General features: G+C 42.3%; 4 protein-coding genes and 1 long non-coding RNA gene across 9 annotated transcripts; 3 read left to right on the top strand and 2 right to left on the bottom strand.

Annotated features, from left to right (window-relative positions):
- Positions 1 to 90: 90 nt before the first annotated feature.
- Positions 91 to 1,328, top strand: LOC105276925 (protein seele). Its single transcript, XM_011334962.3, has 5 exons — positions 91 to 221; positions 319 to 412; positions 502 to 617; positions 737 to 943; positions 1,019 to 1,328. The coding sequence occupies exons 2-5, from the start codon at positions 319 to 321 to the stop codon at positions 1,202 to 1,204; spliced, it is 603 nt and encodes a 200-aa protein (XP_011333264.1). The 5' UTR covers positions 91 to 221; the 3' UTR covers positions 1,205 to 1,328.
- LOC105276926 lies at positions 1,284 to 2,991 on the bottom strand. Its single transcript, XR_893502.3, has 2 exons — positions 2,901 to 2,991; positions 1,284 to 2,821 (listed from the first exon to the last, which is right to left on the bottom strand). It is a non-coding gene; the product is annotated as an uncharacterized LOC105276926 (long non-coding RNA).
- Positions 2,992 to 3,038: 47 nt separating this feature from the next.
- On the top strand, positions 3,039 to 5,637 carry LOC105276927 (calcium release-activated calcium channel protein 1). Its single transcript, XM_026968453.1, has 2 exons — positions 3,039 to 4,093; positions 4,767 to 5,637. The coding sequence occupies exons 1-2, from the start codon at positions 3,479 to 3,481 to the stop codon at positions 5,256 to 5,258; spliced, it is 1,107 nt and encodes a 368-aa protein (XP_026824254.1). The 5' UTR covers positions 3,039 to 3,478; the 3' UTR covers positions 5,259 to 5,637.
- LOC105276922 (signal peptide peptidase-like 3) lies at positions 5,490 to 11,635 on the bottom strand. Of its 2 annotated transcripts, none has more exons than XM_011334955.2 (6): positions 10,397 to 11,635; positions 10,161 to 10,315; positions 9,751 to 10,067; positions 9,337 to 9,680; positions 8,696 to 9,121; positions 5,490 to 8,590 (listed from the first exon to the last, which is right to left on the bottom strand). In XM_011334955.2, the coding sequence occupies exons 2-6, from the start codon at positions 10,187 to 10,189 to the stop codon at positions 8,522 to 8,524; spliced, it is 1,185 nt and encodes a 394-aa protein (XP_011333257.1). In that variant the 5' UTR covers positions 10,190 to 10,315; positions 10,397 to 11,635; the 3' UTR covers positions 5,490 to 8,521. The 2 variants fall into 2 exon arrangements, with proteins under 2 accessions (XP_011333257.1, XP_011333258.1); XM_011334956.2 differs by having other exon boundaries at positions 10,161 to 10,312.
- A 447-nt stretch (positions 11,636 to 12,082) lies between these two features.
- Positions 12,083 to 23,242, top strand: LOC105276924 (oxysterol-binding protein 1). 4 transcript variants are annotated; one of them, XM_011334957.3, is made up of 11 exons: positions 12,083 to 12,595; positions 14,650 to 14,715; positions 16,275 to 16,543; positions 17,014 to 17,267; positions 17,700 to 17,892; positions 18,893 to 19,188; positions 19,272 to 19,507; positions 19,593 to 19,869; positions 19,988 to 20,367; positions 20,863 to 21,083; positions 21,170 to 23,242. In XM_011334957.3, exons 1-11 carry the CDS (start codon positions 12,468 to 12,470, stop codon positions 21,310 to 21,312), a joined length of 2,463 nt encoding a protein of 820 aa, XP_011333259.1. In that variant the 5' UTR covers positions 12,083 to 12,467; the 3' UTR covers positions 21,313 to 23,242. The 4 variants fall into 4 exon arrangements, with proteins under 4 accessions (XP_011333259.1, XP_011333260.1, XP_011333261.1 ...); XM_011334958.3 differs by having other exon boundaries at positions 12,084 to 12,595; positions 17,017 to 17,267; XM_011334959.3 differs by having other exon boundaries at positions 12,086 to 12,595; positions 16,338 to 16,543.
- Positions 23,243 to 23,565: the final 323 nt, after the last annotated feature.

The following is a 23,565-nucleotide window of genomic DNA, read 5'->3' as shown; positions in this document are numbered from 1 at the left end:
AGCTGCCGAAGTCCGACTCATGTCAACCCAACCAAACCTTACTCTTACTGTGTTTTGATTGTTTAGATGGCGCCGAAGACGCTCGTCATCTGAAATACGTGGGAGTGGTGGAAATTTGATGATACTGGTTACACGTGTCACGTCCTTTTGTTTTCATAAGTCTCATAATATATTATTGAATAAAAGGATTACATAATTACTTTGGAAAACAAATACTCAAGGTATTTATCTTTACAATATTCATATCTAAAAGTTGCACAATTATTACATCTTTCTTTGAATGAAAAATAAAGTATAATTCAAAATTTATGTTTACAGATGAGAGCCGTACTGTTTGTCGGTTTATTTTCGATGATCCTTCTGGCGGAATCTATGGATATGGAAATCGATATAAATCATGTGAAATGTTTAGGTAAAGATTAATGACGATTCGTGATAATTCGACGTTTTAATGTTTAAATAAAATTTGAACAATGAAAGATTCAATATTGTATTCCACAGTTTGTAGAGCAACCATGAAAGAAGTAGACGTTGAAGTACTTAAAGATCACCCGGACGTATTAGTTAATGTAGGTGGTTTCAGGATGGATGCTCAGGGAAATACTGTGTACAAAGAGGTAGAAAAGAAATGTTAGAGATACGATATTAATTTATTCAGATCTAATAAAGTGCATGGATATTTTCTTCATTGCTCAACTAATTTCCATTATAAAATTGTGGAATTTGTTGTTTCAAGGTACCACTAAGACAGTCGGAAGTACATATCTCTGAAATTTTAGACAATATTTGTGAGAAGATGAATGATTATGTGCGAGTGATAGGGAAGTACGATAATCGTCTAAGACTCGTCAACCTCCTGTCTTCACCAAGTGTCATGAATCCTGAACTAAGTGACGTCGAAGTAATTCAAGATGGTGATTTAAACAAAAGTTTGCCGTATTATGTAAGTGTTGCTTCTTTTACATTTTACGACGACTTTACTTCCTCGTTTACCTCTTTGTGTTAATGTTTTTTCCAGTGCGGCGTCATAGTAGGAGAATACGAAGATGATATAATATCGTTATATGTTAATAAAGAGGATAATAAGACAGAAAGGTTTTGTACAAATATTTCACGCATTTGCGAGAAATATGTCGATGAAAATGAAGATAGCGAAACTGATTCCATAACTGAGCGACCTGGACACACAAATGAAGAATTATAAACGAATTGAGAACAACTCCGAATGAATGCGCAAATGTTACTATATTTAAGTAAGTTAAATGCAGAAGTGTTCAAGTATATTATATATCAAATTATATTTATTTAATAAAAGTTTTTGAAGAGTTTATACAAATGCTTTGTGTTTTTCTGTGAGTTGCATTATTGAAAACTGAAAATCTTACGTGCTAGTCCTAGTTTAGCCTACCTAACCGGAAGTGCAATTCTCTAATTGCCAGTAGAATCGTTAACGCGATCATTATAAGATTTTGTCAACATTTTGTCACGCGAGCAACTACGTAAGTTTTTCATACGTAAAGAAAACATACATGCAGATTGCATAACTTGTTATCCTTCTGTTATTTCGATACCTTGATCTTATCACCAACTAAAACTCCAACGCATGTGTTCTGATAAAATTATATAATTTAATAATAGAAAAATTTTTTTACGTCGAAAGAAAATTTACGAAATTTTAGAAGCTTAATTTTGTGCGTACCATTATTTCAAAAAATCGAACGTGAATACATGCAGTTTCCAAAATAATCGTACTGTAAACATTGCGATACTGCGATAAAGGTGTACATACGCGCACACGTAATTTATATCGTATGCATTCTTGCTAATCGCTTTACTAAAACCAGTTCGACAGCGAAAGGTCGATGCGTGAAAGGTGGATAATAGGACCTTTTCCCTCGCGAAATATGTTAATTCAGCTTTGCGGAATGCCGTCAACAGGCGTCGGCTATTAAATTACAATTAGTGTATCGTGTTGCAGCAGTGTATTGTTAAATTAATTGACGAAGCTGGAATTTCATTACTGTCAAAGAATTCGACGAATTAAAATTGATATTGCGACATGAATGGGTACGTCTGATGTTACCGGCAAAAAGTTTTCCGTTCTTCGACTGTCGGTATCAGACGCGCATTCTAATTTCTACGACCTTACCGCTACAAACATGTACGCGCACATATATAGCACGTGTTATAATAATATAAGCGCGTGATGAGTTGTTGGAATATCCTGCGTTAGACAAATAAAGGCGCGCCAGTAAGCGGACGTAATGTTTTAATACGCCACTTGAATACAAAATTATCGTATACCAGAAGTGTAGGAAGAATATTAGCGAGCTCTTTATCTCGAGATTCGTTCAAGATTCCTTCAACAAAACAGGCAGGTAAGACGATTTCGCCGAACCGTGATCCGACGAACGTGTTGCACCAGGTTTCTGTACGTTCCGGCGATTACAGCGATAAGCATATGCACGACGCAGCATATGAGCGATTAATTCTGGCTGTCAGAACGCAGGCTCCTCCATAAATAATATTGTCGTTTGCTCGACACGGTTGTGTATTTACAAAGAGGCTTAATCTTTTTAACATCGCGCTCATTAGAGACGCGTAATCGGCAATTCCGATGTTGACTCGCGTAGAAAAAACTTCAACGTCGGGAAGAAGCCGAGATAAAATTATTTTCTCGCATAGTTTTATTACATCTATCCGTCCCTCTCTCTTTCTCTGTCTTTCTTCGTTGCTTTATCTCTGGCTGCGAGCGATTGACATTAGCTACCGCCTCGACTAGCGGGCCGAGGAGTTCCTTTCGCTGCATTCGCCGCGGACTCTGAAAAATGGGAGAATATGAGCGTCATTGGCCGCAACATTGGCGTATCTTAATGAGCACATGAGACGTGGATACGCACACTTGCGCACGGACACGCGTAGGAGGCCACACGATCGGTTATGTCGCGAATGCGGGTGGAAGGTAATTAATACCATTGTTATGATTCAGACAGGTAACGTCCTGTCCGTACCTCGGCTAGGCGATCTCTCAGTCTTCACTTGAAGCTCCGTTGCGCGCGACCACTCGGCGTCTCCGAAGGAGCGCACGATCCGCCGTATGTTCGCCAATGCTTCACACACCGTCTTGGGAAACGTATCGTTCGATGTTGGGGCACGTAGTCTGATACGACAACCCGTGTCGCGCAAATTCTACAAGATACAATGAATCGCTGCTTAATAATATCGGAGCAATCGATTTGGAAATTAAGCAACCGTGCCCTTGCGACTGTGCGAGGGAATTCGCAGTAATAATAGAGAAAATATGCAATGTAACTCTACCTGCGAAGATACTCATCGAATCTTGCCTCATGTTTTACCAAGAGTGAACAGTGAAAACAGTGGAACGAGGATGATGAGTCGAATACGCGAACATTCGTGGGAACAAACGTGAAGTCTTGCGTTGTGTACGTCGGCTGTAACGCTGCAACAACGGTCCAAGATGAGCGCTCTTGATGATGTCCAACATGAGAGGCCCATGTTCAAGACCATGGGCCATCACACGAAATCCAACGCGAATATCGCGCTCAACGACATGGGACAGGACGTGAGAGGTGGCAGATTCAACAAGTCGACCCAGAGCGATATCACGCAATCAGCGTGGAAGCTTCCCTGCGGCACGCAACGGCCGAGACCGATGTCCCTGGCGTACCTGCCGGCGAAACAGACTCAGCCGAGCGAATCAAGTTTCTCTACGTACAGCTCGCGTAGCACGCTGTATCCCGTACAGAGCGAATTGGTTCTGTCGTCCAGGAACAGGAACAGCAACAACGGCAACAATAAATATGTATCTCTGGACATGAGATCCATGATGACCAATCTCCCGTATCCTAGTCCGTACTCGAACAGCCACATCTTGGGCGCCGGTACGCCGTACACATGCTGCTGTACGTGTACGGGCTCGCAGTTGCCGCCACCGCCAACACCACCCTCGCATCATCGCATTCAGGACGATCAGGACGGGCCCGAGAGCCTCACGTGGAGGAGGCTTCACATGAGCAGGGCTAAACTGAAAGCAACCGCAACCACATCTGAGCTTCTTAGTGGATTCGCAATGGTAAGCATGGTAGAATTGCATTCTTATTACATTTCTTCATTTTTTATGCGAAAACTATTTAATACTAAATTTTGTTTTAAAACATACTGTGATTAAATGAACGTAAATAATTTTTTGGATTGTCCAAAATTTGAATAATTCAGATATGAAGTATTTTCGAAATATATTTTTAATATCAATTTCCTTGGGAATTAGATTTCAAGGTAATTCTGTGCTAGAAACAAATCGTTCAAAATCGTTTAAAATCTCCTAAAAGAAATTCAATACCATTTGTAAAAAAATCTGTAAAAAAAAAGGAAAATAAGTTAAATAGTCTCTTACCATTTATATGTAAATTTCTACAATAGTAATTTCTTATTTGTCACGTTTTATGAGCGTGAAGTATTTATGATGAGTCGGGATTTCTTGAGGATCATTTAAATAAATTGTTTTCCTGGAAATCTAGCTCCGAACGGTCAGTACGTGATTACATAACGCTTCCTGAAAATAGTTAAATTGACATTGACGACAATTCTATGTAATCTTCATGCATATCTGCGGTTATATAAGACAGATATTACTTTCTTTAATTCGCTTCACTTCTTTCGTGATGTCTCAGTAAATCTGTTCTAAATGCTCGCAACGATAAATACAGCAAATTGCACGTTAGTACTCTCTTTTTCTGATTCTTCAGGTGGCGATGGTGGAACTGCAAATCAACGATCCGACCGCCGTGCCAGAGTGGCTATTTGTAATGTTCGCCGTCTGCACTACCTTCTTGGTATCGGTGCACATCTTTGCGTTGATGATAAGCACGTACCTTCTACCCAACATCGAGGCCATAAGTAAACTCCACGTCTCGCGTCTCGTAACGGAATCGCCGCACGAGAGGATGCGCGGTTTCATCGAGTTGGCTTGGGCGTTCTCCACGATACTGGGATTGTTCCTCTTTCTGGTAGAGGTAGCTATCCTCTGCTGGGTCAAATTCTGGGACTACTCTTTTACCGCCGCCACTGCCAGCACCGTGATAGTCATTCCTGTGCTCATAGTGTTTGTCGCTTTCGCCGTACATTTTTATCACTCATTGGTGGTTTACAAGTATGAGAGTGTGGTGTCGGACATGAAGGACTTGGAGAGCATAAAGAAGAAGTTGGACAATGCGGTGATAGGTCAATCTAACGTATAACATACAAGTTGTAATGTCACTTGTAAACGAAAGGAAACTTCTCGAATTTGAGGTAAAAATTTGATCGATATTTCTTATAGGAATGCAAGATTGATTTGTCGCGAGTGAATATTCAGGAAATAAGAAACGTTTCGAGGCTCGAGGATGCGGTTATAGGTTTAACGAGAAGAGACACGGGAAGAAGATGTGCGGATTTGTCATGAATAACATTTCTGTTGAAACGCGACCATACCATATGAAAATGGTCAAGTTTTATTATATATAAAAATGTACATAGCTGTACACATGCAAGTCAAGAATTGCAACAGTACAAGCGCGAGTGCTCTTAGTATATTATCTATAATATTCAGCATTTAATAATATTCTGTATACGGTTTAATTCTTGATTTTCATTGAAACCTGTTCTTCTCTCTCTCTCTCCTTGATCATTCTGTCTCTATCCATACGTCGTATCGCTAGTATATGTAGTATTACTTCTTTTTTTTACTTCGTTACTTAGTTTGTGGGAAAACTGAAGGACAATTGTGAATACTTATTTTATGTACACTTCCTGAAATTTACATAATGAGCATTTCTAGCGTCTGTATAATCCTAGTCAATAAATAAATCGTCAGACTTTAGGATATTCCATTGAATCGTGTGATTTGTTACTTACATTAGGAAAGAATGAAGGTATGTATAGATTAACGCGCGCACCTTTCATTTTTACCATAAACTAAGTTGCAATCTTACTATAAATACTTTCTATTACGCCTTAATCCCTTTTTTGTACAAAAGATTCATCGATTTGTCGAAAGAGATTTCGATTATAAGCGAAAGAAGAAACGAGATTAGAATTAGAAATATCATGATCTTGTTGCACTTTAAATTATAGACTTTATATATTGCACTAATCTATACAACTTGAAAACTTGAACGTTTTCTCACAGATACACTCTACGTCGTATTCAAAATTCATTGCATTCGATTGTTCACTTAATGAGTAAGAATCTCTTCGTTACGCAAATCTTGCTACTGTAAAATTTGCCTCCGAGGTATTTGTATGTACATTTGGAAGAGAAAACTTAGAACGTACATCGTAGGAGTATAAACGCTGTATCGTAGCTTACTTAAATTGCTTTAAAGAAAAACAAACTACACACACACAATTGAGAAAAAGATTATTTGAACACTGTACTCTCTCTGAAAGTGAAACAAAATACATTCGGAATAAACCATTTTACAAAAAAGCATCTTTATAATTGTTCGACGAAATAATCATGGAAGTAATTAACATACATTCTATTATTACGTGTGAGTAATTATCATAAAAAAATGTATAATATAAAATGTATATTATAAAATTTAAAAAATAATTTACTCAATACGTATAACGAGATGGAAAATGGACCGCTTGTGCTATGGACAGGTAGATGTAAAGTGAAATGAAAAGTGAACATTAGAAACATAATTACTATCATCAATAGATAGTAAGGTAGTATTAATCAATGATATCCGAAACGCGTCCTTCCCTAGTAATGTCTAATTTAAATGAAATTCTGACTTTGTTTTTCTACATTATTGTATAAATATTATATATAAATGTATATATTGAATAATCGCGATTGATGAAATAACTAAAATTTTCTCTGTTCTATTTTTCTTCAAATAAAAAATTACTATCTTGAAAAATTCGATGTCTTATGGGATAATGTTTATCCAAAGAAGATGGGAGAATTATGAATTATCATTATGATATACATGGATAATTGATAATTTGCTTTAAATAAAACAATGTATAAAAAGAAATATTATTCAGACCATTGTAAATGTAAGATACTAATTTACTCGTGACTATGAGTTTTATGTTACTTATTTTAAAGTAAGAAACAATATAAAAGCGGCTGTTACTCCACCTTTCTTATGGACAATGCAATATTATTATATTAAAATGTAATATTACATTAATCTATAAAATACTATAAATCGATCCAAGAGAAAGATAGAATGGAAAAACTTGCGTAGCATCTTTCAGAGAAGTTACTTAAACAGATTTTTTATATATTTTATCTTCAGTCTTGTTTTTAAATAAGGATATAAAGTCTTTCTGATAGCATCCTATCCATAGCAAGAGCTCACTTAGGAAATCTTTCTGTTTCAGAAACAAACTTCCTTGTAGTTATCGTGTAACTATGCAGTTTTGCATTATATCCTACCTACGTGTCGAGAATGACAATGAATTATTTCCTTTCGAAGTAGATCTATCAACAAACAAAAAAAACAGCAAAACAAAAAACGATATTAGGAAGCGTGCCATTGGTTACTGCAGATCGCAAATTTGTGCTCCTAAAGCTTATAAAAATGATAATAAATATATACAAGTACTCTCTTACGTGGTACTGCTACTTTGTTGAACATGAAATCAACTTTAAAATAAAGTCACAACCTATACGCACGTGTGTGTATTGGAATCTTATGCAAATTGAAGTTGAAGTAATCCATAAATTATCCTATTTGTAATCACACGTTCGCAAATAAATCGATTGTGATTGAGTATAGTAAATAAAAATTGCATAGTGAGTCTTTCTATTTAAAGTAACGACAAATTTCGCACGAGTAATGTTCAACTCCATTTAATCGCTCGCGATTAAAACTAAACATTTCCGAGAATCCGATCGTTATAATGATTGCATAGTAGAAGTGCGAGATTTTACCTTTTCTTCGTTATTAAATTAATCGCGCGATGCTTAATTTTTACCTATTTACTTAGTAGTAGCTTGATGACAATAATCATTGGTTGTATTATCTACTGTGCACAATATCTATCGATATACTCAACATCAAGTTAAGACACAAAAAGAATGCCAATAATATATGCATAGTTTTGGCATTCTCATGGAATATTTTCAGCGATTCTCCCTCTATTGTTTTTTCAGTAAAAAGAGTTCTTTGCAACACTAACATTACACAATCGTGACATTATATTACATTTAAATTATTTATGCAGTATAATGCAGTATTTTTACACTTATGTCGCAAATAATTGCATTGATCCTTGTGGATCTGAATTGTCCTCTGTATGTCATATTGACTTCAAAAAGAACGCGGATGTGTTGCGTGTGTGTATGTGTGCGCGTGTGTGTATGCTTTGTGAATGTGTAGAGAAAAATTACTTACATTAAATGACATTGATGAAAATAAGAATATGAAGTTACATGACGGTGAATTCCATGCAAAAATTTTGCTTCCAATACAGCACAACATACAGAAAACCATGACTCTTGTCAAACGTCCATGTGTTTGGAAGGTTGTTGAGATATGAATGGTTCACTCCACATCCGACGTAAATCTCCCTAAAGATAAACAATTGACAATTAAATAATTATGAAACTTTATATAGAATTGGAGCATATATTGATATAAATATAAATATATATATATATAAATTTGATAGATACCTTCAGATATGCCATCGTGAGCAACGGCAGTAAAGTGAAGGGCACAAGATACAGTAAGGCAGGCTGCGCAGCTTTGAACACTTCAGAGCTTACGGTGGCGGTAAGTAGACCAAGAAAATAACCGATCAAGGAGCAATGAAAGTAACTAATTCGGCTGAAATGGCGCGGCGGTGGTACTCCGGTCTCGCAGCCACCGGGCAACAGTTGCGTTTTCTTGTACGCGTCGTATCGCAAAACGAAACAGAGCAGGAGGCCCGGCATAACGACGTCGCCGAGACCCAACATCGAGAAGTGTCCCGCTTGGTGTATCGACGGGAAAACTAGCTTGCCGGGTAGTGGTAGTTTCGGCGCGGCTCTCGCCACACCGCCTAAGTGCAGTCTCCTAGCCACGAGACTCACTGGATTATCTGCAGGCCTAGTAGCTACCTACCAAACAAAAAAACGAATAAACGTAATTATAAGCGGTAACGGTATGATGTATTTATAATATTATCCTCGTATTATATCGCACGGTTCGAATCAAATCGTGTGTCGATACATTGTGCAATTTCGTGCGCTCGTATGTTACAATGCATCGCCACAAGCAGAACGTTGCGCGTAGAACGATCGAACGCAAAATTTCAAACTCGTACAAAACTCACCTTAACCATTACGTTTGTGCTGAATATGTAGGACGAAAAGAAAACCCAGAAGACATCGTAAATCAGCAGTCCGGTTAGTAATAACGTGGATACCTTGAGACTAGGTAGTCGAACAAATGCGATAAATGCCACACATAGGCCCATACCCATCGCGTCCATCAGCAGCCAATGCCCGGTCAACACCCAGATGCACACTATGCTCACGCTGAGCGAGAAAGAGAGCAACTCCGCGCCCGTGAATCTCCCGCAAACGCCGAACGAGATTTTGTTGCCGTCGGAGCACGGTCTAATGATGTACTGACACATGGGCAATAAGAGAAACGCCAATGCAACTGTAGCTATAACTGCAAATGAACAATCACAATTAATTCTAGTCAATAAATAGCCTAGATTAGATTCACTGCCTGTACTCACTGGCTGTACAAATTGCAAGGAGCATCTGCATACTGTCGAAGAAGAAAAACATGACGAGTAGAGAAATGGAAGCACCGAGAGGTAGACAGAGAGCATGCATCGTATCGAGAGTCTGGACTCTTCCTGCATTAGCGCCGTCCGTACCGCCAGCATTGCTGTTACTCGTAATACCAGTCAGCAAGTTATTACGCTCCTTCTCCTTCTCTCTTTCCCTCGCCTCCTGCTCCATGTTCAGAGATCGAAAACTACCGTAAACTATTAGTAGAATTGATATTAGGAAAGTGGATATCCTAGACGAATCCATTATGGAGTAAGCCCTGCAACGTGAGCAACAATGTGACGGTGACTAACACGCAGCTTGCACAACAGAGGCAAAGATACAAAGTACAGATATCAGAAACTTGACTAACCACTGATAGTCAACTTGATACGTGGCCATGTTTAAGAATGCTTGGCCGCAGCACTCGGTGCTATGCGAGGACACCTCCTGGCATTTAGACGTCCTCCATCAAAGTGCTCTGCATCTGCAGCAACGCTACTAACCTATATCAGAGATCATCTGCTACTAGAAAAGAAAGCACACGGTCAAGTGACTCTGAACTCGATTATTCGCGCTTGACGGTGATGATAAGATGATGCGACATACCCAGTGTCCATCGAGCTCAGCATTATTGGCGAGTGAAATTAGGCCTGTGGAAGCCTCGGATCACCCCTCGCAATGTGGCAATGCGTGTGATGCGAGGAAACGGGGTTCCTACAGCTCACCGACTTTACAACGTTGACAAGACGGGGGGTAGGCTTGTTGGTGTAACGAGACGAATGGACGACATCGTAAGACCCCCGGGCCTCGTGGAACAGTCTAAGAATACCGTTGCGCGCTCGCGATGCGATCGCAACGAGATCGTACGCGACGGGGACGCGATCGTTGTACCGTGACCGCCCCGTCACGTCGCGGCATCTCCCGTGGATCGCGTCCAAAATACCGGGCCAGGTAACTCTCGACGCTGCGCGACGCTGAGCGTCGTTGCGGCGCGCACGACACCGCGGTGCGTGAGTGCGTGCGTGCGTACGTCCACTTTCCAACTTTCGCTTCGCACCTCGACGCGAGCGTGCGTTGCACAGCGCGGAGAGGACGCGTTTATAACAGGGACGCCAGAAATGGGGACGGCCGACTCCGGGGCGATGGGGACGCGCCGCGACAACCTGCGTCGGGGTACGCGTCGTCGGCGACCGCGTGTCACGTCTGCACGTCCGGCACAGCTGATCGCGCGTCTAGTCGCGCATTTAAGCGTCGCGCGGCCGCTCCCGCACGCTGACAGAACGTAGAATCGTTCGTAGCGCACCGATATTCACCATTTTGGTAAACACACGGGTCACGTGACCGCTGGTCCTGGCCTCAAGAGGTTGCTACTCCCTTACCCTAGATCGTGCGCTTTTCGCTAGACGCGAGATTCCCCTGCGATCCGCGTGCGGCTCTCACCTGGGCGATCCGAAGCCTCGGCCCTTCGCAGGGCCTCGCGTTACGTTACACTACAGAACCTTCCGCGAGCTGTTGTCCTCGCGCTCGGCGGATAACACGGGAAAATATGACGATACACTGGGTATCTGTCCAGTATCCGTCGGCACGCGAGAACGGACGAGTAGTACCACTAGTACACGATGTATATACAACAGCGAGAACTACTGCACGGGTCAGCCGCTGCTTGACGGGCGCAGGTCTGCCGCAAGCGCGTCTACCGGGTGTTCAGAATGCATCCGTTTGAGGCGAACTTGTCCAACTTGTGGGGAAACAAAAATATTCTACTCGTTCTATTCGAATGCGTTTGTTCCCTTTGCACTTTGTTTTAGGACTTTTTAGGAAATTTTATTTGAAAATTTTCAAATGTTCATTCGACCTGAATTCGAAATTTAAATTCAATTTGAATTTTTCTTCAGATTTGAACATTCAAATTTAAATTTGACTATACTGATCAAAGTACGTGAAATTTTACGTAAGAAATCAAATATATGCGTCAATGCCGAAATCCTGACACTTGCAGTTTGCTCCGTAAACCCGTTTTGCCAGATTTTCACTTGAATTTTGATACATCCTGTATAACCAAAGATCTGCAGAATAATCACAGATCCGCCCGTGATTGACGTGTGCGGTCGGCTTATTGTTAGTGTACACCGATTACGCGTATGCACCGTGTGTGTGATGTGTGCAAGCACGCACATTGCTACGCGCGCGTACATGCAGGATTCGTGGACGGGTTACATCAGTGACGAGACGGTAATGAAGGTTAGGTAAGCCGTCAGCGAGGAACGTGGCGAACGAGCAGAGGCGCGCCGTGTGCGAAGAAAGGAAGGTGTTCTCTCGCGTACAGCGTTCTGGCGGAAGATATCGCGCGTGCCGTGGCGGATCCGTATCGCGGCAGTATCGTGATCTGGCAATCGCGCGGTATCGCCGGTCGTGCGACGCGTCGCAACACACGTCGCACGTAGCGCACGTCCGATCTCGGCGCGGACTTGTGTCGTAGCGCGCGCTCGCGTGTGGCCAGTAGTCGCACGAGTCGGGACGAGTCGCACCGTTTGGTCCCCGTAGGCCCCCCTTCCTCGAGGGATTATCAAAATGGTGGCTGCACAACGCGGGTGATGTGTAGGCAGACCTCGGCTCGCATCGTGATCGTTTCAGGGTGGCGCGAGGTACGCGAGCGTAATTACGCGAGGCCGACAGCATGGGCGACCCGAAGAGCCAACACGGCGCGCAGGAGATGAAAGGCTGGCTCTTTAAATGGACGAACTACCTGAAGGGTTATCAGCGGAGATGGTTCGTCCTGTCAAACGGCCTTCTGTCATACTACAGGTAGTTTCCTACGTGTCATCATCGGATCTGCCGCCTCCCGAGGCTACGCGCCGTCGACGTCGTGACGCGTCGTTAACGCGCGTCGTCGGAACGCGAGCTATTAATGCACGATCGATCCTCGACATCGGACGTCGCCGATGTTGCGTACCGCACCAAGGCTGCGGACCCCGCGGGACCCGTTGCCGTTTCGCGAGTAAGAAACGGCAGCGGGGAACCCGGGGAGAGGAAAGATTCCACGACACGCGGTCCCGCGGATGCAATATGGAGCTGTTCCTCGCTCGCGCGGATTAGGTTATGTGCGCGTTGACAGTACAACTTTCTCGTCGCCCCTGTCGTCGAAAATAGCCTGGCAACAGCTGTCACATGCGTCCGAGCCCCGAGGCTTTATCTATGTAGGAAGACGCATTGTGTGCATTGCCAAATGCATTGTATGCATCTAGACGCGGACGATATCACGCGATGCACACGGCGGATTGTCGCGAGCGATGCAGTTATCTAATTGTCGAATTAATTGTTAATCCAGCCCGGTGTCATGTTTGTCAGAATTTCGTGACACGATCGCAAATCGGTGTTGCGTCACGAATGTCGAGAAAGCAGCTACCGTCTCGGCTATTTATATTTCTTTTATTTATTTCATAATGATGTTTATTTACCAAAGACGCAGGAAACAGCTCCTTATTGTTCGTTCTTTGTAATGAGCTTGAGGTAGAAAGCAAGTATTGACAAGAATGTCAGACGAGAATTTGAAGCTGCTGTCGAAACACATCCGAGAGAGAAAATAAGTACGTGTACGCACACGGTTCTTTGATTTCCGAACGACGTGCTCTCACGATTTCGTTCGTCCGAGTGATATCACGGATCGATTGCTGTTCTAAGAAGTGCCGTTCTTTGAGAATATTCATCTCCCGTTTGGTTTGAGCTTACAGTTGATATTTGACAGTCGCATACCGCACGCGCGAGCGATATTTAATTCATGAGCTGCTATGATACACATCGCGATAAGATATATCGCAACGTGTAATTATAATTTAAAGTACGACAAAAAAACTCGTAATAAATGATTGCTCGCTTACATCTACAGAGTGCGTCACAAAATGTAGGAATTAGTAGTAGGAATACTTTAAGAGAGTTTTTTTTTAATATTTACGTCAAAGAAGAAACAGAAAATTGTTTATGATTACAGATTATTTAAGATAGAATCGCCAAGATAGATTAGATTAATTCCGTGTACAAGAAACACTTGCATTATGTTTTCCACGATCATGATCACAGTACAGCTATTACCGCACGAATGAGAATGCAGTTCTAAAACGACAATCCCGTTACGGTTCCTCGTATTTGCCGACGCATCTTGTTAACAACTAGTGGAGGACACTCGTTTGCATATCGTATCTTCTTCTGATTTTTAATAATCGTGTGCGATTTTTCATGGACATATAACGTTCCATCGTCGACTGACTTGTAACTCGTAATTTTTTTGTGATGTGTCTAGATGTCATGTTCCACTTTGAAAGGCTCGTTACGAGCACGAATAACGCCTATATCTCATAGTTTCGTTATCTTCGCAGTAGAGCAGCCGCGTTCTCTCTCTCTGACAAACGATTACGCACCGGCTTCTTAGGACTTTTCGTTTAACTTTCTCCGCTTGGCACAGTTTTGTGTGATTTGAGTTTGCAATGTCTTTTCGAAAATCTGCAATGTATCGACAACAGTGTTTGTTGTACAGAATTTAATTCTCGATTGTCTGTCGTAAGGCTTCTCGCACAGCAACACGCGTGCACACAGAATCACGCAACTCGAGTATTAAATCGAGCGGACTTTTTTTGCGCGTTACCGTCGATATTTCTTTATTTCGTTGTACAAACTTGTAGCTACTCGGATAAAATTTATCGTCTATATTTATCTCGGCGCGCTGTTTTGCGATAGGTGAATAAAAAAAGAAAAAACCAAACAGCAAAAAGAATACAAGAAAAACAGAAACTCGAGCAATAAGCCTTGCTACAGTAGTGTTACATAATTGTGAACGGGGTCTATTTGTTTTATGGATTGTTTAGGGCTGAACCAACAGGGGGGCCAAAGATATCAACGCGACGCAAGCGGAGGGCTGGCAGAGCCTCCGAGTAAGTAAAAAAAAAAATAAGAAAAAGAGAATGACGAAGTTTGAGATCGCCGAAAAATACCCTGACTCTCCTCTCAGCGAATCTGTAATTAAAACCGGTCGTAGACGTTGGGTCTCCATCATTCATTTTTTTATACTTGATTACTCCCTCTCCGTTACACACACACACACACACACACACACATATGTATACATACACGCATACACAACTCTACGTATTTAGCTCTTACATGTTTACACGACTTGGTCTCGGTGTCTCCAATCTAATTTCATCCGCTTTCTGTACCTGTCTGTAACATGTGAGCGACACACATTACGTATTACGTATACGTGTAATCTGAAAATTGTAAATGCTCCTTCCCGTGTGTGCTAAATATGTGAGATATACAGTGACTTTTCTACACTTCCCCTCTCCTCTCTCGTTTTCTTCGATTCTTTTCCTCCTCTCTCTCTCTCTCTCTTTTCATCTTCTTTTTCCCTATTTTTTTCTTTTCTCGTGTATGTGAACGTGTACAATGCAGCGTGCAACGTAATGTGCCGCTTGTTTGTGTTACTTTGCGTTCATCCCAATCGAGTTTTTTGTTTCGTTATCCTTGTTCACGTAGTAATCTCACGCAGTGTAAAGCAATCGTTGTCGGACCGACATAGTAGCTGCTGTTAATCCCGAGATTAGGCAATTTTAATGTGATTCTCCTTCAAGCGGACGCTCGAAAGTTGTATCAGCCGCAAAAGTTGTTCGGAAATCGGAATTTTTACGTTTTCTCCTTCCTGATACAGTCAACGAGCCGAGAGATTCTGCAATCTTCGTGAAATACTTGATTCCCCTCTTGCCCTCTTATCTTTATTGAGCAAGCAGATCTTTTTAACTACCTTCTAGTTAATCTCTTCGGCTCAATTTCTGTTTGAAATAATTTTGATGTAAAGAAAAGAGCCCGTGATGCTGAATTTATTAATATAGAGGTTCATCATTTTTGCCGTAATTTTTCTTAGCAAATTTAAGAAAAATTTTAAAGGAAAACAACACCGTGGCACCCCGTATATTGAATATCGTTTGCGAGTATCGTTAATCGGAGATTGTTGCGTGTTCGATTAACCCGAGTATGATCTTACTTACATGATTCGATCGAGAGCTCCCTCCTCCGTTCCCCAGATTGCAGTTTCGCACGACGAAACAACTCCCACGAATCGCTCTCGATCGGCAGTCCGAATCCGAGCTGCCCATTCAAACGTGAACGGGAGAGCTGAATCGTTGCAGAATGGTAATGGGATCGCTTTCATCGAGTGTATTCTGCAATTACACATTTAATGAATTCATACTCTTATAATTCTCTCGACCGATCTCCTCGCTCCTCTTCTTCTTTTTCTCCTTCTCCTCATCTCCCGGCGAGTCATATGCGGTGTCACAGATTAACGCAGACGATCGTTGTCACGTTGGTGTGTCGCTTTGGAGAGGCGCTTGGATAAACCCTTAGAATAAATGGATTAAAACCGAACGGCGGATCAATGGTCGAGCCTCCTAATTGCAAACTCATGTCTGTCTTTCTCTGTGTCATTCGGCAGCTCCAGGCGACGGCGGGCCATGCTCCTGAGACTGTCAGACGCGTCTCGGTTCCTATGTTTCAGAAATCCCGCGGAGATGTCCCACACCTGCCGCGGCACGATTTCCTTACACGGGGCCTTAATACACACGGTGGACGCCTGCACCTTCGTCGTCAGCAACGGCGGCACACAGACCTTCCACATCAAGGCGTCGACCGAGGTGGAGCGACAACAGTGGGTCACAGCCCTCGAGTTAGCTAAAGCCAAGGCTATTCAAGCGATGGAATCTGGTTCGTATGACTGTCATTGCTTATTTGTGCACGTTTTGTCAGTTGATGACTCGGACAATGGACCACGGTCGTTGACTCGTGATGCGGAAAACTTGACAAAAATATTCCACCGTAATGCAGTCATTCCTGGATATATGTTATCAGTTAAATCAGTTATAAATCAATATTGTCGATATTATCGGTATTAATCTTTGATCGGCTCAATTTTAATCGATTCAACCGTCTTCGAGGTTTGTTGACTATATGGACATTCTAAATAATTTATTGAACGCTTACGTTTCTTTACATAATACTTATGGACCATGGTATTATATATGTCACAAGCTACAAGAGCTCTTTTCAAACGTCTAATGTATTATTGATGCGACACATTGTACTTATACGTTTGCACGACTATTGTCTTTCTACCTCTTTTTTTTTTTATCGTATTTTCGTACTTCCGTGACATTATGCGGCAAAATTTCTTTCAGAAGAAGAGGAGGAGGAATATCAAGATAACGACAATCAAAATGTAGAAACCGCGTCTGTGATTAAGGATCTAACGCGACGATTGGACGATCTGCAAGCGTGCAATGACTTGATATTTAAGCAGGGAACCGCGCTTCAACGAGCTTTAACCGATTTGGAGATGCTGGAGCCTCCGTCCTTCGAATTAACGGCAAAATTTAAAATCGTCAGCGAGCGAGCCACGCTTTTCCGGATTGCGGCGAATGCCATGGTGAACGTAAGTTATCGGAACGATGATTTCTGCAAAATTGAATAATACCAAAGTTAAAACTTAACTGGACAAGCGTTAAACTAACTTCCTAAGGTCGAGGAGCATGCTTGCAAGCTGTAAATTTTGTTACGTAACAAAGTATGTACGTGTACGTGCCGGGTACATGACCGAATGATTTATTCGTAAGAGGAATCACGTTTCTTAAAATACAATCGCTAATAATTCGCTGTACGCGTGATTGATTCACTTAAACGTGCGTAGAAATTCGCAAGATTTACAAAGAGCAGAGTTCAATTTTTAATGCCAATTAAGGAATCGCTTCAAATTCTCTTCATAAGATTGTCCTTGACAGTGGCGTGTTCTCTGATATGACCTGATACTAATGTGATCTAATATGAGACACAGCGCCTCGAAAGTGGATTGGGTGTGTTGTTGCAGACGAGCAGCGATTACTTACAACTAGCACAGCAGCAGGAGCCTAAATGGAAGAAGATGCTGCAGCACGAACGCGATCAGAAGGTGCGAATAGAAAAGATGGTCGAGCAGTTGGCCAGGCAACATTCCCACTTGGAGGAAGCTGCGCAACACGCGCTCCCTTCGGCGACACCTGCGGGAGGCCACAGACCATCACGTAAATAAATTTATACTTTTTTCACATTCTTTATTTTATTAGCGCAGTTATTTAATATCGTTCGCCTCCCGTGTTACAGATTTTCTTTAAGCCGTAAAATCGTTTAAAAATGTATCAGTCTCTTCTTTTTAACTTTTATATTTTATTCACAAATATTCTAACAAGTTTTATAGTTAAATTTTGGTAATGTATGTACAAAATAAGTTCGTCATTAATAAAAGATAATGAGAAATAATTTTAATAGCAAGTTTCTTGAAACTTCAACAAAGTATTGATCTTAATACAGATGTTCTTTCAACAAATGTAATGTGCGAATAAAATGTCCATGTAAAAATGTGTTAGAAAAAAAATTCGAATATTGGCGCCTGCGTTTAACTTGCACGTGTCTACGCCAGATGGCTTCCGCGACGTACCGATATAACGCGTTATCGCACGATTTCCGTGGTCTACGTATGCACGATTCGTAATGCTGTCGCATACATAGGACAAAGAGTGTGTTATCTATATATACGATAACGTAATACACCTATATATGTTCATGTAGCGAGAGGTTCATTTTGTCGGGTTTGATGTGTGATCAGTGAATTGGCACTCGATTTACTCGTTACTCCTTGATGCTCCTGTTTTCTCTCCCCCGAAGTTCGCTCCCGAATTCCAAACGTCTAATCGCTCGGTATTAGTGCCGTTTTTTCTGAAGTCATCCATAGGATTGGCAAGTGTCAAAACAACAATGAATCTCAAAGGCACAGCGTTTCGCTCACGTTTGGCGGAATTTCTGTAACAATCCGCAGCCTCGTCGAGTTCTCTGCGAAAAACTGGCAGCATGCTCCATTTTTCTGGAGATTCTCGAAATTCATTGCGTGATACGGTTATCTGTGACGGTTACATGAAAGTGCGATTAACGTCCCATATCAGTCGATATCAGTCTCTTTTTGTTCTGATTTTTATGCCTGCGCTCTGTATCAACGGTAGACAAAATAAAAATGTTTTAACTTTGTAGATCCAGCAGTCACAACGTCGCCATCGGAGGATGAGGAGGATAATGCTGAATTTTACGATGCGCAAGAATCAGACACCTTCACTCTAACCATACCTGGGGTGGCCACGAACAATTCAATTTCCCATGCGAGAGATCGCACCGACTCCCAAGGTAGCGACGATGGCTCCAGCTCAGAGGGAGACCCGACGCCTCTACCCGTGTCCGATTCCACTGGTGCCGAGTCGTTCCTCATTGTGACCGATTCTACAGCAGCGCAGACTCCGTCACCCGTCGCAACCACGGACACTCTGGACAATGTGAGCAAACTGTGAAGCTGATATGATTCTTGATTTAGGTAGATTTGTAGTACAAGATGTAAGCTCGTCTTTCTGTACAACAGATAGCTTGGCAGACGAACAATGGCAGCAACAGCACCAGGATGACCGCCGTTTCCAAGAGGAAGCGGCGGACCAGGGTCCCCGACAAGCCAAATTATCCCCTGAATTTGTGGAGCATCATGAAAAATTGTATCGGCAAGGATCTGTCAAAAATTCCCATGCCGGTGAACTTCTCCGAGCCACTTAGCATGCTTCAGCGACTGACGGAGGATTACGAGTATGCTGATATTCTTGACAGGTGCGTTGTACGCTGCATCATTTTTCGTTGCGATTTGACTTAATAAAAATGAAACGGAAATTATTCACCATTTTCCTTTCAACAGGGCCGCAGAATGCTCCGACAGCTACGAACAGATGGCTTACGTAGCCGCATTTACTATATCCAGTTACTCCACAACCGCTGCTAGGACAGGGAAGCCTTTCAATCCTCTTCTAGGCGAGACTTACGAGTGCGATCGCACGGATGATCTTGGATGGCGGGCTATCTCGGAGCAGGTGTCTCATCACCCACCCATGGTAGCGCAGCACTGCGAGGGCAAGAAGTGGCGGTGTTGGCAGGAGTTTACGATGGCGTCGAAATTTCGCGGGAAATACCTGCAGGTATTGAAGCTCGTGAGATTTATTTGTACGCTGTCGTCCTCAGGCTCTCCGTAACGATCCAACTTCTCGATCGTGACTCGCTCGCATTCTCCAAACACTGCAATTCTCTTGCATTTAGGTGATTCCTCTGGGTACTGCGCATCTGGAATTCGACAGCGGTAAGCAGCACTACACGTGGCGCAAAGTCACCACTACGGTGCACAACATCATAGTCGGGAAGCTATGGGTCGACCAGAGCGGCGACATGGACATCGTGAATCACAAGGAGGGTATCAAGTGCCATTTAAAGTACATACCGTACTCGTATTTCTCGCGGGACAGCCAGCGCAAGGTGAAGGGAGTGGTCATGAACTCGAACAAGGAGGTCAAGTGGGTGGTGCAGGGCACGTGGGACGCGAAGATCGAGATCGCGCCGGTGATCAGCACGTCCGGCACGCCCGACAACCCGGTCTACAAGACGGGTCCTTACATACTGGCCTGGAAGCGACGTATGCCTACGTGAGTTAACAATGCCAATGAAAGATGAAGGAAACTGTAGAACAATTATCTTCTCGCGTTTGTCCATCTGCCTCTTTCTCCAACCGTACTTGAACGCGTCAGCCTGATTGTTACTAGAGCTGTGATGATGAACCGTGCACATCTTACGCAGTATACCTGGAATTATTATAGAGACCTTGTAATATCCTATTAGGGAGCTGCTTTGCGATATAAGAATGCTTTATTTATGCACAGGTATGCTGGTATGTGTATCGGCGCGTATAAATAGAATACTCTTATTCCGTAAGGAACGACTATATAAATACCGTCCTACGTGTTATACTTTATTAGCGTTAGGAGGAATTAGCGCTCTTTATAAATTCTAAACTGGCCACGGTGCGAGGTATATTAAGTACGTGCATTCCAGAAAGGATCATTCAGGGGACTCTTGTGTTACATAATTTAGCAGTGACGTTTTCTATATGCAATCACCAAGTAATCAATGTAATTTCACAGCGAGGATTGCGAAAAATATTATTCGTTCACGGAGCTGGCGTGTCAGCTGAACGAGCCAGAGGAGACTGTTGCTCCGACGGATTCCCGGCTGAGGCCTGATCAGCGATTGATGGAGGATGGACGATGGGACGAAGCTAATGCGGAGAAACTGCGCTTAGAGGAGAAGCAAAGAGCTGCTAGACGAGCGCGCGAGCATGACGCCGAAAAGGCTGCCGCGCAAGGTACGTTCACGCATAATACGTTACATCGCGAAAATAGAAAAAAGACAACTGAGCTCTTTCAATGGATTTGTTTTTTTTTTTTACAGGATTACTTTACGAGTCGTACGAGCCATTGTGGTTCCGGAAGAAGCAGGATCCGTACACAGACAGCCGTTGTTACGTTTTTAATGGCGAGTACTGGGATTACAAGAGCAGAGGTGACTGGTCGCGAAGTCCGAACATATTTTAGTAATATGGATATATTCTATTACGATTATGTGACTCGGTCACATACACACACGCAGTGCTGAAGAGTTTCGGGATCGTGTAAGAAGGGACGATAGCCGTTACTAGAAGTCACGGGCGCTCGTGCTCGAGACTTAGATGCTTATAAAATAACGTTGACGTGATAGTGGGGTTGTTGTTATGGGATATGGTTTAGCAATTAATTCTTCCAACGAGGTGGACAAAGTTGTTGGCACTCTGACATGTACAATATGCAGTTTGTACTTGCGTGTCATCGCCTTTGTTATAATTTCACTCTCCTACGCCTCTCGGCCTTCCCTTTCCTTTTTCTCGTAGCATTCCTACCGTTCCTTTTGTCTCCTCTTCCTTTGAGAACGATCAGCGCATTTAATCCAGTGCCTGATTTAACCAGTGCGCTTGCAGTGCGTTTCTTTTTTAGAATTTTGCAGAATTAATATAATAGCCGTTTCCTAATTTTCTCGGTCAGGTTAAACACGTACATTCGCACGTGTCGCAGCTGCGTATTTCAATTCCTCGAGGATTGATGCTCAATTATATCATCAGTCTGACGTGGGGCGTGAGTAAAGCTGAGAGAGCAATAATGAGACCGCGAGGAATGTAAAAAAAGAAAAAGAACTACTTCTATCACATGATTATTAGAAATTTAAGTAAAGCTCAATGTTCTACCTTGTAGTATATTCAGTATTCTCGATTTAATTCTTAGACGGATACAAATCCTAATTTTTTTAGAAGCTAACCAGTGCTTACGTTCTACCGCAGTTAATAGTGCCACCAGATGTGCCGCGAGAATTTCATTTTGTATTTTCGTTATTTAATTCCATCGCTGGGGATAACTCGCGTAGATACAGAAGTGTGCAGTGAGGAGTGAAATTAATAATCCGACGCTCGTCGCGAATTAGTGTAAAATTAACAGGTACAATTACCATTCTTGTTTTATACGCAAAAATTGTTTTTACAGGAATAAAGGTAGATTAGGAATAGCATTTTCAAATATCGGGGAAAATTAATGGAGTTTCGATGCACGTTGGCGTGATGCGTCCGCGATTTTGTCCTAGCTTTCCCCATCATTGCACATTCGCTGTTCGATATAGCGTTACTGGATTGTGGGAGTCGATCCCGGCAGTACCGCGCGAACTCGAGGGAGATTGCTGTATCTATACAAGCACACGTACTCTTCGACGATTACACGATGATTTTCGATATACATGCGCAGTGACGACCATTTGCTGAGGTTTTACACAAAAATCGACGATTGATGCTTCCAACTCTAGCCAGCGTTATTCTCGCAGAAGTCGCTATCTCACACGAGTCGCGAATTTTCCGCCGAATTTTCAGCCACGATGTTCCCCCCCGAACACCTTGCCGGATCGCAACGCGAGAGTACGCACGACGCTGCTGCTCCACTGGATAAAATAAAATAAAACGACGTTTCGCGTGGAAGTTGAAGGCTCCTAAACGTTGCTCCGCCCGATTGTAGAAACTGGAGATCGGGCCTCGAGTCCAACGACCGTTTCTTTTTCGAAACTATGTTATGTAGCATAGATATACACTCACACATTTACTTGTAAGCACGCGCCACTGATTTGTAGCGAATGATTTGCGTATGTACGTACGTATGTATGTATGTCACGATGTACATATAACAATTAATTGAAACGAGACCTATTGTATATCCTTCTAACTTATGAGCAGGCCGATTCGATCGTTATAGGCCGTTCGATTCGCGGATTTACTATCAGGATACAGCTATATCCGGCTGTGTGTGTGTGTGTGTGTTTTCAGCCGCGCGCGAGATTTTCGACGATAAACCAAACGAAACGGCTAAGCTTGCAGCCAATGCTTACGATGATTATTTTACATTAAGTCCTCTCTGGCTGTACTATAATTTTAATAGTTTATTATTATAATCGAAATGAATAAATGAATGATATACATATATATACATATGTATATGTATTTATATATAAAATATACCTGTATACATATAAATACAAATTATAAAAAGAAATAATTTAACAAATACGACGAAGTGCGTGTATGTATATGTGTGTATGCGCGCGCGCGCGTGTGTGTGTGCTGTGTGTGAAGCCGAATAGTAAAGTTATCTTTGAATTAATAGTGCTTGTACATTGCCTGATTCGTGTGGAAAGAAACAAATACAACAAATATGCTTCGCTACATACGAACGTTTCGTGGTATTCACGCGATTCTTTTTTCCGTAACTCCCATCAATATA

This window comes from Ooceraea biroi, chromosome 3 (genome assembly GCF_003672135.1).
Source record: "Ooceraea biroi isolate clonal line C1 chromosome 3, Obir_v5.4, whole genome shotgun sequence".
In the NCBI taxonomy this organism is placed as follows: Eukaryota; Metazoa; Arthropoda; class Insecta; order Hymenoptera; family Formicidae; genus Ooceraea; species Ooceraea biroi.
This window is presented reverse-complemented; position numbering and strand designations above follow the sequence as displayed.

What these genes read in the sequence shown, in the direction of transcription:
- LOC105276922 (XM_011334955.2), bottom strand. Translation starts at nt 10,189, where the DNA reads ATGGCCACGTATCAAGTTGACTATCAGTG. An exon ending in TATCAAGTTGACTATCAGTG is followed by an intron (nt 10,068 to 10,160) that starts GTTAGTCAAGTT and finishes CTCACGTTGCAG; the next exon opens with GGCTTACTCCATAATGGATT. An exon ending in GCACAAACGTAATGGTTAAG is followed by an intron (nt 9,122 to 9,336) that starts GTGAGTTTTGTA and finishes TTTGTTTGGTAG; the next exon opens with GTAGCTACTAGGCCTGCAGA.
- LOC105276925 (XM_011334962.3), top strand. Translation starts at nt 319, where the DNA reads ATGAGAGCCGTACTGTTTGTCGGTTTATTTTCGATGATCCTTCTGGCG. An exon ending in AAATCATGTGAAATGTTTAG is followed by an intron (nt 413 to 501) that starts GTAAAGATTAAT and finishes TGTATTCCACAG; the next exon opens with TTTGTAGAGCAACCATGAAA. An exon ending in ACAAAAGTTTGCCGTATTAT is followed by an intron (nt 944 to 1,018) that starts GTAAGTGTTGCT and finishes TGTTTTTTCCAG; the next exon opens with TGCGGCGTCATAGTAGGAGA.
- LOC105276927 (XM_026968453.1), top strand. Translation starts at nt 3,479, where the DNA reads ATGAGCGCTCTTGATGATGTCCAACATGAGAGGCCCATGTTCAAGACC. An exon ending in TTCTTAGTGGATTCGCAATG is followed by an intron (nt 4,094 to 4,766) that starts GTAAGCATGGTA and finishes CTGATTCTTCAG; the next exon opens with GTGGCGATGGTGGAACTGCA.
- LOC105276924 (XM_011334957.3), top strand. Translation starts at nt 12,468, where the DNA reads ATGGGCGACCCGAAGAGCCAACACGGCGCGCAGGAGATGAAAGGCTGG. An exon ending in TATTCAAGCGATGGAATCTG is followed by an intron (nt 16,544 to 17,013) that starts GTTCGTATGACT and finishes AATTTCTTTCAG; the next exon opens with AAGAAGAGGAGGAGGAATAT. An exon ending in TTCGCGGGAAATACCTGCAG is followed by an intron (nt 19,870 to 19,987) that starts GTATTGAAGCTC and finishes TCTTGCATTTAG; the next exon opens with GTGATTCCTCTGGGTACTGC.